The sequence below is a fragment of the Phascolarctos cinereus genome, unplaced genomic scaffold (assembly GCF_003287225.1).
Source record: "Phascolarctos cinereus isolate Bilbo 61053 unplaced genomic scaffold, phaCin_HiC Scaffold_726;HRSCAF=1367, whole genome shotgun sequence".
Classification (NCBI taxonomy): Eukaryota; Metazoa; Chordata; class Mammalia; order Diprotodontia; family Phascolarctidae; genus Phascolarctos; species Phascolarctos cinereus.
This window is the reverse complement of record NW_027556098.1, coordinates 46,180,583-46,206,931: the sequence shown is the minus strand read 5'-3', so window position 1 is coordinate 46,206,931 and position 26,349 is coordinate 46,180,583. Positions and strand designations below refer to the sequence as shown.

Sequence of the window (26,349 nt, the reverse complement as noted above, 5' to 3'; positions counted from 1 at the left end):
TAATTGTACTGCAGTAGTATTATAATCATATTTTATAATTGTTCAAGTACAGTTATCAAAAGGGAGACCAAGTATTACACTTAGACCTTGAAAGATTTTTCAGTATAATTTTTCTTTTTCTCACAGATTCATATGTTTTGGAAGGGGCTTTAAGAGATCCTCTGGTTCAGTCCTGTCCCTTAGGGAAAGTGATATTCTTGACATACAGATTTGACAGTTGAGGGCCAAAAAGAGAAATTTATTTTTAAGGAAATTGGGGTTAAGTGACTTGCCCAGTGTGTCAAGTGTTTGATCTGAGACCAGATTTGAACTCGGGTCCTCCTGATTTCAGGGCCGGGTCTCTATGCACTGTGCCACCTAGCTGCCCTGAAAAAGAGAAATTATTTGCCCAAAGCCAACAAACAGCTTTTTAGTGGCAGAGCCAGGGCTAGCACCCAGGCTTTCTGACTCCTAGTGTAATGCTGTTTTCACTATCTTGTGCCACCTCACCAATTTTATTGGATGGAATAAAATTTAAACACAGTGAGCAGCTGTTAAATGGTTCATACTCTTGTACTAGTCAATCATTAAAAGAATCAAGTAAGAAACAGGAATATCAATAAATGGAAGAAAAGGAAGATAAAAGATGTGCACTACATGTAAGCATGTGGAAAAAGAGTTCTTCAAATGAGATTACCAATTTTTAATTAATTTACTTATTGATCACCTATTTTGGGTTAACTTTCTATAATCTTGTGGGATTTACCATCTAGTTGCTAGAATTGGTCATTTGAATTTAAATCTCCTTTTCCTTTGAAAGCTGAATCGAGTACAAAGAGTAAGATATTCAAAGCTATTTGAGAGTAGTAATGATGTTCAAAACCAATCCAAGTACTTCAAACATGAATCATGGTTCCCAGAGTAAGATTAATCTTGTACCTCATCAACTAACCAAATGTGTATTTTTCATGCAATGTTAGACTTCCTAAAGGGTCATATTTTATATACAAAGTAATAAGAACCAGGCTTTCTGTTGTTAAAGCAAACTTCTATATTAAATTAAACCTATTTACCATGTGGATAGTTTTATATCCCCACCCCCCTTCAGAAAGCTTGTAGAGGGTTTAAAGGGCAAATGTTTTCTATTTTATGCTGTTCCTGTCAAGTAGAATCATGTGATAAACAATATTGTAATTCTTATGCAACCCCAAATGACCTGTTATAGTTAGTACATTTAAACCTTCTAAGTGAATTGTGAGAAAACTTAAAATTCAGTTCTCAGCTTTAGTTTTTAAAACCCAAGATGTCAGGGTTCTTTCCCGATTGTTCTAAAGTGGGCTGTTTTAACTGTATCCTAAGTCACTTTGTAGTAATGACTATTTGGGTCACAGCCCCCCAATGACTATTGTTAGTATGATAGCAGAATAATAAGTATCCCCTCAATTATAATTAGAATACCCCTACAATCTAGTGGAGGGGCCAACATGTAAACAACTATGTGCATACAAAATATGTACAGGAAATATGAGGATAGTATCAGAGGGAAAGGATCTAAGTTTAAGGAGGACTTGGAAAGACTTCATGCAGATGTAACGATAGAAGGGGTAGGATTCCAGGCATGGAGGACCACCGGAGAAAAGAAAATGTTTGGAAATGGTAGATGTTGTGTTTGGTGTGAGTAACAACATGTAGGCCAGTGTCCCTGAATTGCAGAATACGTGGAGGGGAAGGAAGTTATTAGAAGACTGGAAAAGGATAAAAGGACTCCAAAAACCAAACAGAATATTTTATTTTTGATCCTAGAGACAGAAGGGAGCCCCTGGAATTTATTGGATGGCAATGAGTGTTGGGGGGATGGACAGTGATGTAGATCCATATATTAAGATTAATTTGACAGCTCATTGGCAGATGAATTGGAATGAGGAGACAGTTGAGGCGAGGGACCAACCAGTAGGCCACTGCAATAATCCAGGCATGAGGGCTTGAGTCAGGATGATTGTCTTGTCAGAGAAGGGAAGGAAGTGTATATGAGGGATGTTACAAAGGGGGAAATTACAAGACTTATATGTTATTCCCTCACCTTCTATGATATTTCTTCCCACAGTACAGCAAGGCTGCATTAGCGTAATCAAGGACTTAAGTCAGGTTTACCTCAGTGCCTACTCCTGTATCCTGGTCCTGCCTCCCTCTCTCCAGTGCCATGAAGACCCCAGCTCCAGGCTACAGAATTTTGCTCAGGTCCTGACAGCCAGCTTGGCCACAACCCTTTAGGAGCCAAAGCCTGCAGGGAGCTGCCACCTAGAAGTGCCAGTGATGCAAAGCTCTGAAGTGCCAGTGTGGTGATGGCTATAAGGGGAGGGAAACAGACTCTGAACTGCCAATGCCAGGTCAGAGAACAGAGAGAGTGGGACAGATCACCAGGACAGGATATTTCGCATGTGGGCAGTTGTGCAGTACTCCACCAAGCCTGAGGGAAAGAGCACAGAATCCAGCTGGAACCACTTCTGACCACCCAAAAGTCGATTGGAGCAGAGACCTAGGATGGTAAACTGTGAATTGCCCAGTGTCGGAGGAAGCTGATCCTTTGAGATCCAGCCCCCAAGCAAACCACAGTCAGAGGGGGGGGAAAGTCAGAAGTGAGCAGTAAGTAAAATAATGGGAAGGGGAAAAAAAGTAATAGTAGGTTGTCTGAAGACAGGATACCTAGAGACAATCTGAAAGGTCTCTCCGAAGAACATGACGCAAAGAAAAGAAAAAAAACCCACCTTAATAATGAAGGAAATAATAGAGAACTGTCCAGAACTTCTAAACATAGAAAATGAAATTCCAGTTGAAAGAATTCATAGATCACCTCAGTTAAAATAAACATTTATTAACTACCTACTATGTGGTAGGCACTGTGCTAAGTTCTAGGTATACAAGAAAAGAAGCAAAAGACAATCTCTACACTCAAGTAACTTGCAATATAATGAGAGAGACAATATGCAAACAAATATATACAAAGCAAGCTATAAAAAGGATAAATAGGAAATGATTAACAGAGTGGAATTAAGAGGGGTTGAGGAAGACTTCTGGTTGGAGGTAGAATTTTATTTGGGACTTAAAGGAAGCCAGGGAGGTCAGTAGTTGGAGTGGAAAAGAGAGAGCATTCTAGGCATGGGGGATAGCCAGAGATAATGCCTGGAGCTGAGAGAAAGAGGTCAGTACCACTGAATTGAACAGTATATACTGGGGAGTGAAAAGTAAGAGGAGGAGGGGGTTAGGCTGTGAAAGGCTTTGAATGCCAAACAGAGCATTTTGTATTTACTTCTGGATGCAATAGGGAGCCTACTGGAGTTTATTGAATAGGGATGAGTTACAAGATTGGACCTGCATTTTAGGAAAATTACTGTGGGCTGAATAGAGGATGGATTGGAGTGGGGAAGGGTCTAAAGGCAGGCAGCTCCACCAGCAGGCTATTTCAGTAATCAAGATATGATGTGATGAGGCCTGCACTAGAGTGTTGGCAGTGTCAGGAGAGAAGGGGTCATATTTGAGAGATGTTGCAAAGGTGAAATCCATAGGCCTTGGCTCCTTGGATATGGGAAATGAGAGATAGTGAAAAGTCCAAGATGACATCTAGGCTATGAGCCTGAGTGACTGGGAGGATGGTGTTGACCTGTACAGTAATAGGGAAGGTAGGAGTCATGGGGGGGGGGGAGGCGGTTTAAGGGGAAGTTTTAGGGGGAGTTTTGTTTAGGACATATTGGGGAAAAATAATCAAGAATGCAAAATTCAATTTAATAATTCAATTCAGAAACAATTCAATAATAAAGAAGAATTTGAAACATTTCTGGAAAGAAAACCAGAGGGGACAGCTAGATGGCGCAGTGGATAGAGCAATGGCCTTGGAGTCAGGAGGACCTGAGTTCAAATGCGGCCTCAGACACATAACACTCACTAGTTGTGTGATCCTGGGCAAGTCACTTAATCCCATTGCCGAGAGAGAGAGAGAGAGAGAGAGAGAGAGAGAGAGAGAGAGAGAGAGAAGAGGAGAGGAGAGAGAGAAGAGAGAGAGAGAAAACCAGAACTGAAGAGATTATTGGCATCTTAAACACCCCAAACAACCAAAATGCAGAAATGAATAAATGAAGCCGCACACAAGGACAGCAACAGCAATAGAGTGACAACAGAAAGACTAGTGAGAGACTTCTTTCTAAAGGTACACAAGGAGACAAGGGTGAAGGTGGAAATCTGGTAGCAAGAGCGATGAAGAGGTGGACAGGAAGGGTTATGGACAGAACTGGTGACAACCAACCTGCAGGTGAATGTTTCTTTTGTGGAACTGCATTACGACATTTGAGGGGTACCTGAAAGGAGGAGCGGGGAGTAGGGGGATAGAGATGAGTGAGTGATGCACAGGGGTCAAATCCAAGGGTAACAGTAAGAGGAAGATGACTTCTGTGGTCTCAGAAAGAGAAGAGCCCATGGAGGGGGGGAAGAAGAGGGGGGACTGTTTGAAAAGGGGAGGAAAGAAAGGAGGCCTTACTGTGGAAGTAGAAGAGGGGTTCCACTGATGAATGCTCCTATGGGTGAAGGGAGATGAATCCCCCATGCTGGATGAGGCCTGGAGGATTTTGTATCTGAAAAGTCTGCTTGTGGAGGAGTGAGTGAGAACCTCTGGGGGCAGCTGGCATCTAAAGCAGTGGTAGAGCATAGGCACAGGGAGATTTTCAGGCACATGTAGAAAAATAGGTATTAAAATTGCATAGCCTTCAAACCTAGGTATGTCACTTGAAGGTAAAAAAGGTAGGTTTTTAAAAATTAAATGAGTTTACAGAATTTTCCAACAAAGAGCTACAATTAAAAGGAAACAAGTAATAAAATAATTCTATATGGACTAAATGTTAATTGCTAATATCATCAATCAAGTATTTATTAAATACCTATTATGAGACAGGCATTGTGCTAGGTACTGGAAATATAAATACAATGAATGAATTAATCCCTTATAATCTGATGAATGAAATACCAACTATATATACATATATATATGTAAAAGAATGTATGAAATAAATCTAAACAGAATAAAATCAAATTAGTTCAATAGAGGATAGCTTCAATAGAGGATAACCCTGAGAAGGAGTGGGATTCTGTGAGGCAGGGGGGAAGAGGGAGGACATTCCAGGCATGAGAGGCAGCCAGTTCAAAGGCACAAAGATGGGAGATAGGGGTTCATATTTGAGGAAGACAAATAACGTAAATTTGCCTGGATCACATGGTTCAGGAGTGGTAGTAGTATAAAATGACCCTGGAAAGATTGGTTGGGACAATTGTGAAAGGTTTTAATAATAAAAACTAGCATTTGTATAGCACTTTGAGGTTTGCAAAAACCCTTTAAATATATTATTTCATTGGGGCAGCTAGTTGGTACAATGGATAGAGCACTGGCCCTGGAGTCAGGAAGATCTGAATTCCAATGTGACTGCAGACACACAACACTTATAGCTGTGTGACTCTGGGCAAGTCACTTAACTCCAATTGCCTCACCACCCCCCCAAAAAAATTTTTATTTCATTTGATCCTCACAATAACCCTGGGAAGTGGGTACTATTATTATCCTCATTTTACAGCCAAGGAAATGGAGAAAAACAGAGTTTATATGACTTGTCCAGAATCACACAGCAAATAAGCATCTGGGGTGGGATGTGAACTCATGTCATTCTGATTCCCTAGTCCAGTCTCTATCAACTGTGTCACCTATCAGGCTATAAGAAGCTTTAAAAGCTAAATAGAAGAATTTATATTTGACCTTAGAGACAATCAGAAACCACTGGAGTTTACTGAATGGGAGAGTGACATGTTCAGATTTGCGCATAAGGGAAATCTCTTGGTTGACAGTATGGAGGATCAAGTAGAATGAGGAGAGATTGGGGGATCAATTAGGTGGCTGTTGCAATTATCTAGCTGAGTGGAAATGAGGGAAGGTGGTAAGTGGGTGAGTAGCAAGAAGGAATCACATGTAGAAAATGTTGTAGAGATAGAAATGACAAGAATTGGCCACTGATGTGGGACAGACAGAGTAAGAAGTCAAGAATCATGCCAACGTTACAAAGTAGAGAAGTTTGAAAGAGAAGGGCTTGTTTGGGGAAAAATAGAATGAGTTCCATTTTGGATATGCTAAATGTGGGATGTCTCTGGAACATCCAGTTTGAAATATCCAATAAGCACTTAGTGATGCATGAATGAAGCTTGGGGAAGAGCCTAAGACTGATATTTGATTTGTGATTCATCAGAAATGAGATGAAAAGGAAACCTATGCGAGCAGATGAGGTCACTGAGAGTATAACTAGAGAGAAGATTAGGGGATCTAGGACAGCGCCTTTGGGAATACCCACAGGTAAGGAGTGTAGTATTGATAATGATCTAGCAGTGGAGACTGAGGATGGGTTAGACCGGTAGCAGGAAAACCAGGAGTAAGTGCTACGAAATCTCAAAGAGGAGAGACAAGAGAAGAGAGAGGCAGACAGAACAGTAGAATCTGATGAAAGTTTTACGTTCCAAGGCAGTAAGGGAAGGAACAAGGATGAAGATTAGAGAGAGACAGGGAGTGATTGAAGTTGGCAATCTATTGAGAAGGGAAAGAATCCAAGGACGGAAGGAAACATGCATTTACTAAGTTCCAGTGCAGCATTGTGTTAAGCACTTTATAAATACCTTAATTGATCTTATGGGCTGCTAGGTGGCATGGTGGATAGAGAACTGGGTTTGGAATCAAGAATACTCATCTTCCTGAGTTCAAATCTGCCCTCAGACAGTAGCTGTGTGACCCCGGGTAAGTCACTTAACCATTTGCCTCAGTTCCTCATCTATAAAATAGCTGGAGAAGGAAATAACAAACGACGTCAATATCTTTGCCAAGAAAACCTCAAGTGGAGTCATAGAGAGTCAGAGATGACTGAAATGACTCAACAACAATAACAAACATTTAATCTTTACAACAACCTACAGATGAATGCTTCTTTTGTGGAACTATATTATGATATGTGAGAATACACGGCTCAGGTTAAAATAAATACCTGGGTTTGGGAATTTCTAGGAAACTGGTATTCAGGAAAACGATGCAGTAATGAGTGGCACATTGTTGTATATATAATACATATAATATAATTATTATGAGGCACAGCAAGCAGGCAAACAAAACATATAAATACTGTATGACAACATAAACAAAGAGGTTCATTCCCAGGGATGCAAGAAACTCACCCAATGTGAGCAAGGGGGGAGACTTATCATGGAGGAGACATGTTCAAAGTTGGGGTTCAGGTATCAAGATTATATACCCCACGAATGGGCTGGGTTGAGAACAGTTTCCAGATATAGGAGGGGGCATTTCTAATCAGACCCAGATGGGAAAAGTTCTCAGGGACCTTTGTTGATATCAGGCTTGGGTGAAGCTTGGGTACAGGGAGGTACTTTATCAGGACCATGAACTGGTGGGAGGATCTAATGTTAACTAAGGCAGCAGCAGGAGAATGACTCAAGGCCCCCTGCAAAGGCCAAGAGTTCATTCAAGCAAAAAGCTACAAACCATATCGGCCTGACACAGTGGAAAAATACAAACTGTCTGTTTTGCCAAATGCCTCTAAATGGGCATTAGGGACATTTCGTCCAAGGGACTACATTTTGGGGTCCTATCGTCAACAATTATTATAAGCAGGCTTTGAATTCTGGTCTTCTTGACCCCAGATCCAGTGCTCTATCCACTGCACTATCAAACTGATTAAAAGACACAAGAGACGAATATGTACACTCCAGAAAGAAGAATTTTCTTCAGTTGATTTGATTTGAGGCCAAGAGAGTTCACTTGGCCAGTGTTCTATATAAGCAGAATTGGGATTTGAGCCCAGGCCTTTCTGCCTTCAAAGCTCATGCCCTCTCCAGCATACCATGCTGTTTTTCAATTCTGTCTGTGATAATGCTCCAGTTCTAGTACATTTTTTTGTTGAATTATCAAGAATATTTGGGGAGGGGGGGGTCTGTATTTCTAGCATGGATATTTGTTGTTTAGTAGCTTATGAAAGATATATAATTCTGGCCACTTGACCATGGCTTTCTAGGCATTGGAGTCAAGATCATATTCAAATCTCTCTTTGTCACTTACTATCTGTGTGACCTTGGACAAGTTACTTAACCTCTCTGGGCCTCAGTTTCTTCATCTGTAAAATGAGTTTGTTGGATTAGATGGCCATTAAATTCTCTTCCAGTTCTAAGTCTGTGATACACTGATAACAGTTGTATAATTTTTGGTGTCAGAGGCCTCATCATAAATAGGTATCATAAAACTTCTGTTTCTGTAAACAAAACCACGAGTCAGCCATTCTTTCGTTACTTTTTTGCCAACATATTATTAGTCGAGTTCATGTTGATGTTACTCATATAGGGCCTTCTGACTACACATTTCATAAGCTCCCACTTTGAGGTACATTTGCTAAATCCAGTAACATATACCTATTGTCAATATCACCATTATTTTCAATATCATCTATATAATCTCATTTTCTCATCTTTTTGATGAACTTTGGGTAGAAACAATACAAGGAAAAATCACTATTCCCCTATTATTCCTTTATACCTAATGTTATACAGACTATTCACAAATGGATAAAATAACTGCTCTGTATGATTAGATAATTTTACTGAGATATAAGCTTATTTTCTGTAGACTCACTAAAAGGATTTTTAATTATAGAAAAAGATAGGATGACAAAAACATGAACCTTATTCAATTCTTATATTTAATGTTTTCCACTTGGTCTCTATTTTGAAAGTTTTTCATTTCATATAGTTTGGAGGTTGAATTTTTAGTATCTGTTAAAAACACAGATCTTAAATCTTGACAAATTAATTGTATGTCCAGGCCATTCTAGGCAATAGTTTTATCCATAATGATATTCCAGTTTCAGTACAGCTTATTTGCCTTGTCATTATCATCCTCATCATTGATGGTTTTTTATGTGGTTAACCATGTAGCCCTTGGACTGTCTATTTGTTATTTTTGACTCTAGCTACATCACTTGCCAACCTTCTTTTCTGTTCATGTATTTTCTAGATTGAAATGTTTTATGCCCATTCTTGCATCCAAGTCATCATTGGTAATATGTTGCAATCTAGTTACTCTCAAGATTTGTTTCTTCATTGCCTTTTGAGTATTACACAATTTTGATCAGAGGTAGTAGTGTGTATTTTTTTTATTCACAGGATTATTAGAAGAATATTGATTTTAATAAGATGAGTTCTTGTGTCAAGGAGCAGCTTAGAATCATTCAAATCAGTGCACAATTTTCCAAATGCTGTTTATCCTGACTGTTTCTTCCTATCAAATTCTGGACCCAATTTATTGTCCATCTGGTGTGCCTTACCAGAATTTCAATGCGCTGTTCATTTCTGCCCACATTTTGTCCCCTAAGGGCCAACATGAGCCTGCAGCTCCTCACTCACTGAGATAGAATGGACACAGGGCTTGGGGGGAGGGAAATTGCCACCTCACCCCAGAGACAGAGAAAGCAGACCTTACAAAGAGGAATTAGTCCATATAAATAGGAATTAATGCCAAATTCATGTCATTAATATTTTAAATGGTGTGTATATATAGCCCTTAGTCATGGAGACCCAGGACAGAGATAGGCTAGATGCATGAAGGCCCACTTTTTAGATTATTTTATATAAAATGGTATCAAGAAGGGAAGGTAGCTCTTCTGATTTAAGAACCATTTATTCTAAGGTGGGCTGCTGTTGTTACTGACCTAAGTATGTCCCCATTTTAGGGAATATGGAGAGCTATACCTATATATCCTTGCTGCTGTAAACATTTACAAATGAGGTTGTTATATTGTTTTGGGGTTTTTTTTCCCACCTGTCATTGATTCATTATCTTTAGATCTTGAATTTGCATTTAAGGTAAGCATGTACCTGGCCTAAGTCATTTGATATAACCAACAGGATCTAATGAGATTGACTGTGGGCTCATGGCTGGCTGAGAGGACAGATGGCAGTGGCAAGAGAAAATGGATTCTCTTGGCCTCCACCCCTACTTTCCCTAGGATTGAGATGTGGAGGATATATTTGACTATTACAGAAGGTTCATATTTTGTTAGGGGATGCGAATTGGAAGAGATTAAGGCATATTCAGGGATGGAAACAAACCAACTGAAGGCTAAATATTTCTATAAGGAGAAGCAGGGATTCTTAACCTTAACCTCCTCTAAGGATCTGTGAACTTGGATGGGAAAAATGTTAAATCTCTATTTTCACTAACCTCTAACCAAAAATTGTCATTTTCTCCAATTATTAAAAAAAACATTCTGAGAAGGGGTCATTAGGCATCATCAGACTGCAGAAGAAGCCCATGATACCAATAAGATTAAGTAGTCCCCTTTAAAGAGTTGGTTAACTCTTTTGTGGATGGCTGAGACACTTACTGCTTTGTGTGCCACGTCTGAATTCCATAAATTGAGGTAATTATCTTAAGACATCCCCTCAATTTCCAATTCTTTGCCATCACTAAAAGAGCTACTATAAATATTTGTATACATATAGGTCTTTTGTTTTTTCTCTCTTTTTAAAAAAAATCTCTTTGAAGTACAGACCTAGTCCTGGTATTGCTAGATGAAAGGGGATACACAGTTTTATAGCCCTTTGGGTATAGTTCCAAATTGCTGTCCAGAATGATTAGATCAGTTCACAACTCCACTAACATTGCATTAGTGTCCCAATCTTCCCACATCCTCTCCAATATTTGTCATTTTTCTTCTTTGTTATATTAACCAGGTGTGAAGTGGTAACAGAGTTGTTTTAATTTTCATTTCACTAATTCAGTAGTAATTCAGAGCATTTTTTTTACTATACGTATTTTTGATTTCTTCTGAAAACTGCCTGTTCATATTCTTTAGCCATTTATTATTTGAGGAATGACTCGATCTTATAAATTTGGCTCAGTTCTCTATATATTTGAGAAGTGAGACCTTTATCAGAGAACTTTGCTGTAAAAATTTCCCCCATTTTTCTGCTTTCCATCAAATCTTGGCTATGTTGGTTTTGTTTCTTACATATCTTAGAAATGAAACCTTTAGCAAAAAAACTTACTATGAAGATTCCCCTCCCCCCAGTTTCTTGCTTGTCTTCTAATTTTAGCTACATTTGCTTTCTTTGTACAAAAATTTTAAGTATTATGTAATCAATCAATATCATCCATTTTACTTCCTGTGAACCTTTCTGTCTCTTGTTTGGTTATGAATTCTTCCCCTATCTATAGATACTGTCCATTTCTTCCAGTAACTCATTTAACTTTTCCTCTAAGAATGTAGATGCTATGCCATTTGGTGTATAAATATTCAGTGTTGATATTAATTCATTGTCTATAGTCCCTTTTAGCAAAATGCGGTTTCCCTATTTATCTTTTTCAAATAGGTCTATTTTTGCTTTGCTCTGAGGTCATGATTGCTGTCTCTGCCTATTTTTTTTAAACTTCAACTGGAGCATATTAGATTCTACTCTAGTTCCTTATTTTAAACGTATGTGTATCTGTTTCAAATGTGTTTCTTGTAAACAACATATTGTTGCATTCTGATTTGTAATCCATTCTGTTATCCTTATTGCATTTTATGGATGAGTTCATATTCATAGTTAAGTTTATTGTGACTTTCCCCCCATCTTATTCTCTTATACTTATCCTTCTCTCTTTTTACCCTGTCCCCTCTTTTTTTTTTTGATGTTTTGTATATTTTGTCTGTTTTGCTTCTGACCACTGCCTCCCTACCCTTCCGCTTATTCCCTTTGCATCTTTCTCTTAACCCTTTCCCTTTTACTTCTCTGTTGGGTAAGATGAATTTCTGTACCCAGTTATGTGTGTGAGTGTGTTCTTTGCTCTTTGCACTAGTTCAGAGGAGAATGAGTTTCAAGTGTTGCCCACTACTCTTTCCATTTTATAAATTCTTCCTTGCATGCACTATTGATATGAGATAATTTACCCCATTCTTCCTCTCTCTTTCTCCCTCTCTGAGTGCATCACTCTTCCCCACCCTTCCTTTCCTATTTTGAGATCATCCAAATAGAATCATTGGTACACCTTCCATTTTATGCTTCAGTCTTTTAACCATTTAATTCTCTCCCATGTCATCTCCCCTGTGCTGGCCACTTTCTCCTCTTTTCCCACCTTGACCCATTAGGCAACCAATTCAGTTCTCCTCTGTCCTCTTCTCTTATTTCACCCTTATTTCACCAATTGTACCCTGCCAAGCCTCAGCCTTGGATCAGTCCCATCGTCTGCTACCTTCACCCCTACGCATGTACTACTGAACAAAGGTGGAGAAAATCAAACAATTGTTCTGATTGAGTCCTCTGAAAATTTATATTTTACAACCTCAACTGGGCTTTCAGTTGAGATTATTATTGCTAGGCAATCTTACTATACCTCTCATCAACTCACTATCCCTACTCTCCACAGCAGCCCTTCCAAACCTTTTCATCTCTCTCCCGATTTTCTATAGCTTCCCCTTCCCCTACACTCTCAGCTGAGAACCTTGGCTTATATTTTACAGGAAAAAAATTGAAACCATTCACTTTGAGCTCCCTTTTCTCTCCTCTTACTCATCCATCACACAGATGCCTTCTGCCACTATCTCTATCTTCATCTCTGTCTCACATGATGATGTGGCCATATTCTTTACCAAGGCCAACCTCTATACCTGCTCAAGCAATCTCCTCCATTTCCTACAACAGATTGCCCCTTTTGTCTTCCCAACTCTTTCACTTATTTTCAGTCTCTACCTACTGGCTCCTTTCCTGCTGCCTACAAATGTTTCATGTCCCAACTCCATCCCTCCCCTCAAAAAATCCTTACTCAATCCATCCCCACCTACTAATAATTTATAACTTTGTGGCCTTTTGAGGTTAAAATCCTTGAAAAATTATTACAAGTGCCTCCACTGTCTTGCTTCTGATCTCCTCCTTTCACCCAAACTGCTCTCTCAAAAGTTACCAATAATCTCTTAATTGCTTAATCCAATAGATTTTTCTCAATCCTCATTCTTTTCAACCTCTGTACAGCACTGCTAATTATTTTCTTCTCCTAGATACTCTCTTTTCTCCAGGTTTTTTCAGATATAACTCCCTTCTGGTTCTCCTCCTACCTAACAGGCTGCTCCTCTTCAGTCTCCTTTGCTGGATCCTCATCTAAATCATATCCTCTACCTCTAGGTGTTCTACAAGGTTCTGTCCTGAGCACTCTACTCTTCTCTCTCTCTGTACTACAGCTGGTGATTTCATCAGCTCCTATGGATTTAATTACCATCTCTATGCTGATGATTCTATAATCAGCCTTTGCCTCCCTAACCTCTCTGCTGACCTCCAATCTCAAATTTCCAACTACCTTTCAGACATCTTGAATTGGGAAAGCCAGTAGACATCTTAAATTTAACATTTCCAAAACTAATAATCTTTCCTCCTAAAGGCTCTCACTTTCCTTATTATTGTAGAAGGAAAGGAAGGCCCTTTCTTCCCAATCCCTCAGTCTTGAAACCTAGGAGTGATCCTGTACTCTTCACTGTCTCTTACCTCCATATCCAATCTGTTTCCAAGGCCTATCAATTTCATATCGCTGGAATATGTCCCCCTCTCTCTTTTGATACTGCCACCACTCTAGTTCAGGCCCTCATCACCACATGCCTGTACTATTACAAAAGCCTGTTGGTGGGTCTGCCTGCCTTAAATCTCTCTCTACCTCAAAACATCCTTCATTTAACCACCAAGATAATTTTCTTAAGATCAATTTGTAACATGTCATGCCCCTACTCCAGTGGCTCCCTATTGCCTCCAGAATCAAATGCAAAATGCTCTGCTTGGCATTTAAAACCCTTCATAACCTAAACTCCTCCTCCTCCCTTCTCAGTCTTCTTTTTATATATATGTAAATTTGTTTATTTTTAGTTTTCAACATTCACTTCCACAAGTTTTTGAGTTCCAAATTTTCACCCCATCTCACCCCTCCCCCCACCCCAAGGTGGCATGCATTCTGAATATCCTTCCCCTAGTCTGTCCTCTCTTCTATCTCTCCCCCTTCTCTTATCCCCTTCCCCTTCTATTTTCCTGTAGGGCAGATAGACTTCTGTACCCCATTTCCTGTATTCTTATTTCCCAGTAGTAGCATGTGAAAAACATTTTTTTAAACATGATTTTAAAACTTTAGGTTTCAAATTTTCTCTCTTCCTCCCTCCCCACCCACCCTCATTGAAAAGGCAAGCAACTCAATATAGGTTGTACATGTACATGTACAGTTATGTGAAAAACTAACTCTATTTCCCTTAATCCTATCCTGCCTTCCCATTTATTCTATTCTTTCTTTTGACCCTGTCCCTCCTCAGAAGTATTTGCTTCTGATTACCCCCTTTCCCAGTCTGCCCTCCTCTCTATCATCCCCCTGCTCTCTTGTCCCCTTCTCCCCCTATTTTCCTGTAGGGTAAGACAGATTTCCATACCCAGTTGAATGTGTATGTTATTCCCTCCTTAAGCCAAATCCTATGAGAATAAGATTCACTCATTCCCTCTCACCTTCCTCCATTTCCCCTACACTGTAAGAGACTTTTCTTTTCTGTTTTTTTGTGAGATAATTTACCCCATTCTACTTCTCCCTTTCTTCTTCTCCGAGTATAATCCTCTCTCATCCCTTAATTTTATTCTCCAGATATGACCCCTTAATCTTAACTCACCCTGTTCCCTCTATCAATCTATCTATATATACATACCTATAATTTTTTTCCTCCAACTACCCTAATACTGACAAAGGTCTCATGAGTTATAAATATCATCTTTCCATGCAGGAATGTAAACAGTTCAACCTTAATAAGTCTCTTATGATTTCTCTTTCCTGTTTACCTCTTAGTGTTCCACTTGAGTCTTGTATTTGAAAGTCAAATTTTCTTTCCAGCTCTGGTCTTTTCATCAAGAATGCTTGAAAGTCCTCTATTTCACTGAATGCCCATTTTTTCCCCTGAAGGATTATACTCAGTTTTGCTGGGTAGGTGATTCTTGGTTGTAATCCTATCTCCTTTGCCCTCTGGAATATTATATTCCATGCCCTGTGGTCCTTTAATGTAGAAGCTGCTAAATGTTGTGTTATCCTGATTGTGTTTCCACAGTACTTGAACTGTTTCCTTCTGGCAGCTTGTAATATTTTCTCCTTGACCTGGGAACTCTGGAATTTTGCTACAATATTCCTAGGAGTTTTCCTTTGGGGATCTCTTTCAGGAGGTAATCAGTGAATTCTTTCAATTTCTATTTTGCCCTCTGGATCTACTATATCAGGGCAGTTTTCCTTGATAATTTCTTAAAAGATGATGCCTAGGCTCTTTTTTTGATCATGGCTTTCAGATAGTCCAATAATTTTTAAATTCTCTCTCCTGGATCTATTTTCCAGGTCAGTTGTTTTTTCCAATGAGATATTTCACATTGTTTTCTAATTTTTCATTCTTTTGGATTTGTTTTACAGTGTCTTGATTTCTCATAAAGTCACTGTCTTCCAATTGCTGTATTCTAATTTTTAAGGAAGTATTTTCTTCAGTAATCTTTTGGACTTCCTTTTCCATTTGGCCAATTTTGCTTTTTAGGGCATTTTTCTTCTCATTGGCTTTTTGGACCTCTTTTGCCATTTGGGTTAGGCTATTTTTTAAGGTGTTATTTTCTTCAGTATTTTTTTGGGTCTCCTTTAGCAAGCTGTTGACTTGTTTTTCATGATTTTCTTGCATCACTCTCATTTCTCTTCCCAGTTTTTCCTCTACTTCCCTTACTTGCTTCTTAAAATCCCTTTTGAGCTCTTCCAAGGCCTGGGACTGATTCATATTTTTCTTGGAGGCTTTGGATGTAGGAGCTTTGACTTTGTTGTCTTTTTCTGGTTGTATATTTTGATCTTCTTTTTCACCAAAGTAAGATAATATAGTCTGACTCTTTTTGCACTGCTTGCTCATGATACCAGTCAATTACTTGAGTTTTAAACTCCTTGTTAAGGTAAGAGTCTGCTTCCAATGTGGAGAATGTACTGTCCCAAGCTTCAGGGGTTTGTACAGCTGGTTTCAGAGACACTTTTAGGGACCTGTAAATGTTCAGTTCTTGCAAGGTGGTATGATAAGGGGCAAGGTGTTTACTCCTTTCCTGGCCTGAGACCACAAGTACTCCTTTCTGTCCTGTAACTGTGAGCAGGGGTTCCTCTCCACAGCCACTGTAAGCTCCACCATGCCAGCGTTCCTCCTCACCTCAGGCCCGCTGCCCAGAACTGTGACCCAGATCCAAGCGCGGGCAAAGCAAGAGATTCCTGCTTCAGCACTGGCAAAGAGATCTCTGCAGTCCCTCTCCAATCAGCGACTGGATTACCCCTCAGTCTGTGGGCTGGAAGCTGGGGAAGCAGCTGCCCCCCCCCCAGAGCACGCTCTTTGGGAATGAAGCTGAGACCCCGCCCTCCTGTCTCAGCGCAACAGAAACAGACTTTTCCCACTGACCTTCTAAGTTGTCTTTGGTATTCATGGATTGAGGAGTCTGGAAACCTCCACAGCTGCCCGAGATTCAGTCCTCTGAGGCCTGCTCCAGATTCCCTGTGGCCTGCACGCCCATGCCACGGGGCGCTGCGCTCCCAGCCCGGCGTGATACACCTTTCTCATCAATCATCCAGGTTGTCTTGGGCTGGAAATTTGTTTCACTCTGTCTTTTTGTGGGTTCTGCTGCTTCAGAATTTGTTTAGAGCCATTTTTTATGAGTGTTTGGAGGGGTTTGGGGGAGAGCTCAAGCAAGTCACTGCTTTCACTCAGCCATCTTGGCTACACCCCCCTTCTCAGTCTTCTTAAACCTTACTCTCAGACACATACTCTTTGATACAATGACTGGGCCTCCTGGCTGTTCCATGAACAAAACATTCCATCTTCCAGTTCCTGATATTTTCTGTGGCTGTTCCCCATGCTTTGAATTCTCTCCCTCCTCATCTCTGTTTCCTAGTTTCCTTGGATTCCTTCAAGTCTCAACTAAAATCCTCTCTTCTATAACACACCTTTCCCAGCCCTCTTAATTCTAGTGCCTTCCCACTATTAATTATTTACTTTTTATCATACATATTTGCTTGTTGTCCCCCCAATTAGACTGTGAGCTCCTTGAGGGCGGGTACTGTCTTTAGCCTCTTTTTGTAAGCATCAGTTCCTGGGTTTCTGTTTTTTGTTTTGTTGACTTTCTTTTGTATCTAGAATGTCTTAGACCATGAAAATAGCTAAAATCACTTTATCTTTGGCACATAATTTCTGTTTTGGAGAGATTTGAGAGCTCACAAGGATCATAGGAAATCTCTAGTCTGCCATCTTGTTGCCCACCTGACCCAGAAACCCAAATGAGATAACATTTGAAATGTGTTTAACACAGCATCTGGCACATAGTAAATAGCTATTATTATTGTTACTATTGCCATCATCATCATCATCATCCTCCTCCTCCTCCTCCTCATCATCATCCATTGGGTAATGAGTCATTGTGGATAACATGCTGAACTTGGATTCAGGAAGACCTGGATTCAAATCTGGTCTCTGGAATTTACTAGCTCTAAGACCATAAGTGAGTCACTTAATCTGTCTAAGCCTCAGTTTCCTCTTCTGTAAAATGGAAGAGTTACATTAGATTACCTCTAAAGTTCCTTATAGTTCTAAGTTAATGATCCTATGATATCTTGGATATAAAACTCTTTTCAAAGATATTAGTTGTAAAGATTATTTTCCCAGTCAAGAGTTACCCTTCTTTTCCTAGCTGAATTGATTTTGTTTGTGCAAAAACTCTTCAATTTCTTTTTTGGTTTCTGTTCCTTGTTTGGTTAATATTTCTCTTATTAGCTAAAGATGTGAATAGTACCTCCAACCATTTCTTAATGCATCTGAGTATCCACTAGGAACTCTATCATGGGATCCATGATGTAAGATAATGGATCTAAACCAATTTTTGTCAAACTGCTTCCCAATTTTCCCATACTTTTTGTCAAGTAAACATGAAAATTTGATAAAAAAGAAATCAGCCTTATTGAAAATCTAAAACTACATATATAAAAACATGGGGAAAAACAGTTATTTAATTGTTTCCTAGAAAGCAAGGTGTGCTTAGTGCTACAAACTTTGAGGAAGTATAGTTGAGGAAGAAAAGTTGACCCTAAAAAAGACCAAAGTCTTACTGACTAAGCAGATTGATATAACATGTTAATCTCCCTCATCATATTATTGACATGTTGTTCTAATTGAAGACCATGGACTTTTCATGCACTTTTGCAATGTTATGTAAAATAGTTATCTGTTTATTTTCCCCCTAGAATACAAGCTTGAGAAGGGCAGAGATTCTGCCTTATCTTAACTTTATTTTTCTGAAAGCAGCAGGTGCTTAATAGATATTTGTTGATTCAATAATTGAATAAATAAAATTCTAATCTTGATCTAGAATTACAGTTCTGAAAGGCAAGAGAAGTTTTTGATTTGTATATACTTTTTAAATATTGTATAGAAATTAAATCTGAATCCCTTCATTTTGAGTCATTACAATAAAAAATGATTGTTTTTTATTTCATGGCAGAATCCTGTAATAGATAAAAGTGGTGAAACAACTTTAGAAACAAAGTCTGTGGTGCCTGATGAAGACGATGCTTCATTTCCTCCTCTTAAGTCTGAAGACAGTGGTATTGGCCTAAGTGCTTCATCCCCAGAGCTCTCTCTGCACTTAGGCATCCCTAGGATTTCTCCAGAAAAGGATGATGTCTGGAAAAGGAATGGGAGCATGCAGAAAACCTTGCACTCCATTCAGGAACTGGTTACTATCTTTACCAATAAGCATATTTTTGGGGTGCAGCTACCTGAACATGGAGAGGAAAATCAATCAACGGTCACTACGAACACAAGAGACAAAGATGAAGCAAGTGGCACGATTGTTGAAAACTCAGGCAAGAAGAGAAACTCTCGGGACATCAAAACAATCACCGTGCCCCAGTTTAAACAGATGCTTTCAGATCTGTTTACAGTCCGAGGGTCTCCAACTAAGCCAAAAACTCTGAGGTTTCCCTTTTCTTCAACCCATAGCATTGGCAATAAAAAGGAAAAAGAGGATGAGGAGTGGTATATTTACAAGGTGATTATTGACTTAGGAGATTTGAGCAAGGATTGCCGGGAAGCCTTTGCTGCTGCTTGTCATTTTCTGCTGGACTGTTCCACCTTCCCCGTCTACCTTTCTCAGGAAGAAACAGAGCAACTCTATACATCTCTTTTCCAGGCACCTGGTAAGAAGGATAAAATAATTTATAGAAATAAGTTCACTATTGAATAACTAAACTTTTGTTAGAATTTAAAGGTTTAAAAAATGTTTTACATATTTTATCTCATCTGATCCTCTCCTGTGAGGCAGATTCTGGGAGGGGGTGTTTGTTTTTGGGGTTTTTTTGGCTAGGCAATAGGGTTAAGTGACTTGCCCAGGGTCACACAGCTAGTAAGTGTCAAGTGTGCGAGGCTGGATTTGAACTCAGGTCCTCCTGACTCCAGGGCTAGTGCTCTATCCACTGTGCCACCTAGCTGCCCCTAGGTTCTGTTATTAACTTTTACTTTATAGATAAGGAAACTGAGATTGAGTGAGGTTAAGTTAATTGCTCAAGGTCAGTCAGTCAATATATATTTATTAAGCACCGTGCTATGTGCCAGGCACTGTGTTGAGCAATGAAGACACAAAAAGAGGCAAAAGATAGTGCTTGCCCTCAAGGAGCTCACAATCTAATGGGGGAGGCAATAAGTAGATGTGTACACACAAGCTGTATACAAGATAAATAGAAAATCATTAAAAGACAGAAGGCGCTAGAATTAAGAGGAGTTGGGAAAGGCTTCCTGTAGAAGATGAGATTTTAGTTGGAGCATGAAGGAAATTGGAACCAGATAAGGGGGGAAAGCGGTCCAGACATGGGGAACAGTTGGAGAAAATGTCCAGAGCTGAGAAATGAAGTGTCCTGTTCTTGGAACAGCAAAGGGACCAGTGTTGCTGGGTTAAAGAATACATGGCAGAGAGCAAAGTGTAAGAAGACTGGAAAGTTAGGAAGGTTCTAGGTTATAAAGGGTTTTAAATGCCGAGCAGAGCATTTTGTATTTGATCCTGGAGGCAATAGGGAGTCACTGGAGTTTGAGCAGGGAGTTGACATGGTCCAACTTGAGCTTTAGGGAAATCATTTTGTTGGCTGAATGAAGAATAACTTGGAGTACAAAGAGATTTGAGACAGGCAGACCCATGAGCAAGCTGTTGCAGTAGTCCAGGTGTGATATGATAAGTATCTGCAAAAGAATGGTGGCAGTATCAGAGGAGAGAAGGGGTCTATTCCAGAGATGTTGCAAAGGTGAAATTGAGAGGTTTTGGAAACTGATTCAATATGGAAATGAGAGTGAGAGATATTGAAGAGCTGAGTTTGACACCTAGATTTTGAGCCTGAGAGATCAGGACAATGGTGTTGCCCTTGACATTAACAGAGAAGATAGGAGCAGCAGGGAAAGGCTTTTTTTATTTTTAGGCAATTGGGGTTAAGTGACTTGCCCAGGGTCACACAGCTAGTAAGTGTCAAGTGTTTGGTCTGAGACCGGATTTGAACTCAGGTCCTCCTGACTTCAGGGCCAGTGTTCTATCCACTGCACCATAGCTGCCCCTTAGGGAGAGGCTGTAGGAGGAAAGATAACGAGTTTAGTTTTGGACTTGTTAAGTTTACGATGTCCACTGAACCTACAATTCAATATATCTGAAAGGCAATTAGAGATGCAAGATTAGAAGTCAGCAGAGAAGTTAGAACAGAATGACTAGATTGGAGAATCATTAGGATAAAGACTGTAATTAAATTAATGAAATCTCATGAGATCAAGTAAAATAGTATAGAGGAAGAAGAGAAAATGGCTCAGTAAAGAGCCCTGAAATGTTTAGAGGTAGAGAATGGAATCTGGAAGAGGAGCCAGCAAAGTATGTGAGCAGCCTGAAGAGAACCAAGAAGGAGTGGTGTCCTGAGAGAAGAAAGTGTCAGGGAGAAGAGTGTTAAAGGCTGCGAAGAGGTCGAGGAAAATAAGTTTTGACAAAAGGCAATTGATTTAAGTAATTAAAAGATCATTTACAATGGTAGAGAGAGTAGTTTAGGGGAAATGAGGAGATCAGAAGCCAAATGGTAAGGTATTTGAAGGAAAAGAGTGAGAGAAAGTGTTTCTTAGCTGAGAAGGTAGGGAGAGAGATGCAAAGGTTTGGAAGAATGGCTATGGAGAGTGGGACAGTAAGTTGATGAGAGAAGTATAGAAGTTCACAGAACAAATCCCCTTAATAAAAGGATTTGTTCTGTAAAACTTGGACTCAGTCAAAGGGCCATACTTGAGGATGTAGAGTGCCACATGTGGCCTCAGGGCCACATGTGGCCTCAAGGCCACAGGTTCCCCACACCTGATTTAGCTAGTACTGGAAAAGGGTGGCCAGGAAGGCTGTGTCATTCAGGGGTGGGGAGAGCCAGGTTTCATTGATAGCTAGAAGATGGAAAGCAAGAGAAAAGAAAAGATTTAAGATGAAGGGAAATTTGTTGCCAATGGAAGAAGCCTTCCAGAGGACAAAGTGGAAGGGGTGTGTAGGTGGTGATAAAAAGTGTCATAAATAGGATTTGGATCAAGGCCTTCTTGACTTCCAAGTTTAACACTCTATCCCCTAAAGTGACTCTTGTTCTGCTGTCACTTTTTTTCTTTTTGTGAGTTTTTCAGGGAAAAGGAAGCTTTTGAACCATTTTTTAGTGATTAGAGCTAGAAGAAACCTTAGCAGGCATCTAGTGTAACCTTTTCATTTTACAGATAAGGAACTAAAGCCCAGAGTGATTAAGTGATTTGCCCAACATAACATGGATGTGAGCTGATTCCGGTGCTACTCCTGATCCTCAATAGCCAAAAAATACTAATGTGAATCTAATTATAAAGAATTGCATTTAGTATTAAGTTTTCTATTTTTTTTCCTCAGTAGCTGTGATAAGTAGTGAAAAGGCAATTAAATGTAATTGCATGATCAAATAATAGTAGTCCATATTTATATAGTCTTTATGATATATAATACTTCCCTCACAACAATTTTTTGAAGCAAATAGCACAAATATTGTTTTCTCCATTATACGCATGAGGAAATTAAAGCTCAGAGAGGTTGCTACCTTCAAAGAACTAATTAGAATCAGAATATAGTAAAATGTTGCGAGCATAATTGAAAGTGATATCTTCAGACAGCAAGTTCAGGATTCTTTCAGATATATCATGGTGCTTCTTATAATCCTAGAGAGTCACAGAGTTTCTGAGTTTTGTAGATTTTTGTATGCTATGACAGGATTTTGGTTTTGTTTTGGGGATAACGGTGTATGTATATACACACACACACACACACACGCATATATACATACACATACACATGCAATGTGAATATATAATGCATATAATGTGTATGCACACGCACACACATATATGTATATGTATGTATATGTATATGTATATGTATATGTATATGTATATGTATATGTATATGTATATGTATATGTATATGTATATGTATATGTATATGTATATGTATATGTATATGTATATATGATTTCACTGCTATAGGGAGCCCCTGGTGTGAAAATTCCCTCTATCAGGGCAGTTTTACAGTCCTCTAACTTAGAATCTTAGAGGCACCAAGAGCTTAAGCAACTTGACCACAGTTATATAGTCATTAAGAATCAGAATCAGACTTAAAATGTCTTGATTCTCTAAGGCCAACTTCCTATCCACTATGCCATGCTGCAGAGGAAAACATTTACGTGTAACACATCTACATTCTTTGAACACAGGGTATATAATGCAGATTGTTATCCTCTAGTGGTATCAAATCTACTGAACAAATAAACTTTCAGAGTAGCATCTTAACTATCTCTAGGCTTTGAATATTTATTTGCCTGATAGTTTTAAGCTGCTATGAAATCCAAAAAATTTAATTTGTTTTTGTTTTTGTTTTTGTCTTCTTTATGTTGTCTTCCTTTTGTGGAGAATGTGATTCTAGCTTCCCGTTGTGGCTTAAATCTCTCATGACTATCTGCTGCTGTGTAAATGACTGCCATATTCAGAATGTGTCCATCTTCACACTGCTTGAGATGATACACCATTCTCAGTCACTGGCACTTATGTGTGAAGACAGGATGAAACGGAGTAAAATCTCTGAACATAACCCGTTTTTTGGAAAGTTACAGATGGTAACAGTTCCTCCCATTGTTCCAGGAGTATTAAAAGTCATTGCAAAGAAAACAGACTTCTATCAGGTATATTTCAATTTGGGTGTACCTTGGAATGTGGGTAAAGAATTTTTCCAACCTGTTCATTCAAAGAAATTTGGTGTTGTTGTGAAAACAGTATCATTCATGAAGTGAATTCAAACTGTGATCAGAATTTTGCAACTGAAGATTTTTTAAAAAGATTGAGATTTCATTAGGAAGGTGAGGCTATGCATACCAAAGGTCACATAAAGCTATCAGACAGAATCACTGTGTTTGTTGGTATTGTTTAAATGTTTTTCTTTTTTTGCAAGAGAGGGCTTATTTGGTTTTTGGAGGAGTAATATCCAGAAATTATTGTGATAGAAAAACAAGAGGAATCCATGAAACTTTTAAAAATAATAATAAAATAATGTGTGATTTTGAAGAAAGTTTAAAGGAACTGAAATTATTTAGCTTGAAAGGTAAGCTGAGGTTTATTAGTTAGCATACTTAAAGTTTATTATACAAAGGACAATTTTCTATTTCTTTGTTCTCTTTTTTTTCCTGAGGAACTAAAAAGAGAAAAAAGCTTCAAGCTACAACATTAAAGAATTTGAGTTTGACCTAAAGAACAATTTAACAAACGAATTTTTAAAACACAGGAATGAATCATCAAGATTATGAGATCCCTTTCTTTTAAAGTTTTTTTTAAGAGTAAAGTTTCATCTGTTTCAGATAATTCTTCCTAAAGCCAAAGTGGGGTGAAGTGGTGAAGGTATGGATTATATTGCTTTGAAAAGTCCTTTAAAGTCTGTGATTCCCTGAGCCCTATCATGCCAACTGATCTCTCCATCTGTTATCTTACCCACCTTTTTCTGACCATAAATTTCTTGGATAAATTTCTTTTACTCTACTTCTTGCATATAAATTTTAGGTTTGGATAAAAATCTTTTAGAATGGAATTGAGATGTTAAGACTTTGGGTACATAGGAGTTTTCAATAGAAAAATAGTGTTGAAACAAATATCATAAATGTGCTACTTTCCCAAATATTCTCTTTATAGGAATCTTGGTCCTAAAGCCATCCAAGGAAAAAATGAAACTTGGACCTAAATGTTATAGGTAAACAGTATGTCCTGATTTACTGAAAGCTGCATCATGGAAATAAACTTCACCTTATGACTATGATTTAGAGAACTTGAAAGTGATAACTAAAACACATAGAATAAGGTGATAATGTAAGAGAATAAAAGGGTTCTTTGCATTCTTAGGGGTCATGTTCAGAGATAGATGGATAAATATTTGTTACAAGAGATTTCATTTTCTTTTTTAATTGGAAGAGGGAAAGAAAATAGATTTTTGTTCATTGAAAAATTTTAATGTGAAAAACACACAATATTGTATTGGTACCTGCAAAGATGAGCAGAATTTGAGTTTGTGGAGTGGAGTGAGTGCTGACTCATCATGTCACACTGAGTGATGAAGAAAATTTTACTACATGTTTACTTCATAAAGTGTTCAAGTTGATCTCAATCCTGGGGACATGACTACAGGCACTAGAGGTGGCAAGATAGAATGCAAATTTTCCTGGTTATGTTCTACTTTATGTTTCCTCATTGCCCTTTGGGTGAGTCTCAATTTTTATCACCTGTGACACTATTTCTTCTTGATTCACAGGCATATGGTTTCACCTAAAATATTGGCATTTAATAGATGCCTTTGGACATCATGGAAAGCACAATGCAATTTCTCATATCTATTCAGCCAGCTTGCTTTCTTATTCATTTCCCATCTCTTTCTTTTCAAACATTTTTCTGATGATAACCTTTATACTACTTCAGTGTAAGTTGTTATTCCATATGATAGCCTGCTTGCACCTCCGCCATTGCTCCTTGGGTGATACTCAATTTAAATTCTTTGGAGACTAGAGGGTTTCATGACCTGCAGAATTCGATGTTAAAAAGACGGTGTTTTGTTTTATCAAAGTGCCTAACACATAATAGGCACTTAAAAATGTATGTTGATTGATTTCAAGGAGAATCTTGGGGTGATTGGAAGAACTGCACAATTTCCCATTGACAATCTCACCCTCCTTGGCTCTTCTTTATTCACTTCAGGGGCCAGCTTAGTATGCATTTGCGGTATCTGTCCAAGATGTGCATACTGAGAGGTGAGAGCTGTGGGCTGTCCATCCTGCTATGTGTAATAGTCTCAAAATAGACAATGTTCATACACTAGGTTCTTTCTATGTAGACATTAGGCTAAACTCATTTAGGAGATCCTCTGAAGGCTACACAATGTCATCCATTTCCTCTCCTCAGTCTTAACCCTTCCTATAGTGCCTTCTGACCTCATCATTCAATTGAAACTGCTCTCTCAAAAGTACCAGTGATGTCTTAATTCCCGTTTCTAATGGTGTCTTCTTGATTTTCATCCTCCTTGACCTCTCTACATCATTTGACCCTGCAGACTACCTTCTTTTGTATGCTGTCTCATCTCTTGGTTTTTGTGGCTTTCCTCCAACCTGTTTGACTACTCCTTTGTAGACTCTTTTACCATATCTTCTACCATGTCATACCCACTAAATGTGGGTATCACCCAAAGTTCTGTTTTGGGCCATCCCCCTTTTCTCTCTATGTTCTTTTACTCGTTGATCTTATCAGCTTCCATGGATTCAGTTGCCATCCCTATGCAAATGATTCCCAGATCTATTTATCCAACCCAAGTCTCCCTCCTGAGTTCTAATCCCATACCACCAATTTCCTGATGGACTTTAGGAACTGGATATCCCAGAGTCATCTCAAATTCAATATGTCCAAAACAATACTCATTATTTTTACCACCCCCCAACTCTCCCCTTTTCTGAATGTTACTGTCAAGGACCATCATTCATAACCTCAATGTCATCCTTAACTCCTCTGTCCTGCTCACCCTGCAGATCCAGCCAGTTGCCAGATCTTGTCATTTCTATCTTTATAATATCTTTCATAAAAATCCCCATGTCTCACTTGGACAATTGCAATAGCCTTCTGTTTGACATCACTGTGTCAGCATAGGCTGGACAACATCACACACACATGC

The 26,349-nt window shown here is 38.9% G+C and overlaps 1 protein-coding gene across 2 annotated transcripts in view; it reads left to right on the top strand.

The window, feature by feature from the left end:
* DOP1B (DOP1 leucine zipper like protein B) overlaps positions 1-26,349 on the top strand; it is a 138,231-nt gene that overhangs the window by 50,184 nt on the left and 61,698 nt on the right. For both annotated transcript variants that reach the window (XM_020995843.2, XM_020995842.2), the window contains exons 14-15: positions 18,595-19,291; positions 23,067-23,335. In XM_020995843.2, coding sequence (XP_020851502.1) covers positions 18,595-19,291; positions 23,067-23,335 — 966 coding nt within the window. The remainder of the gene's footprint in view (positions 1-18,594; positions 19,292-23,066; positions 23,336-26,349) is intronic.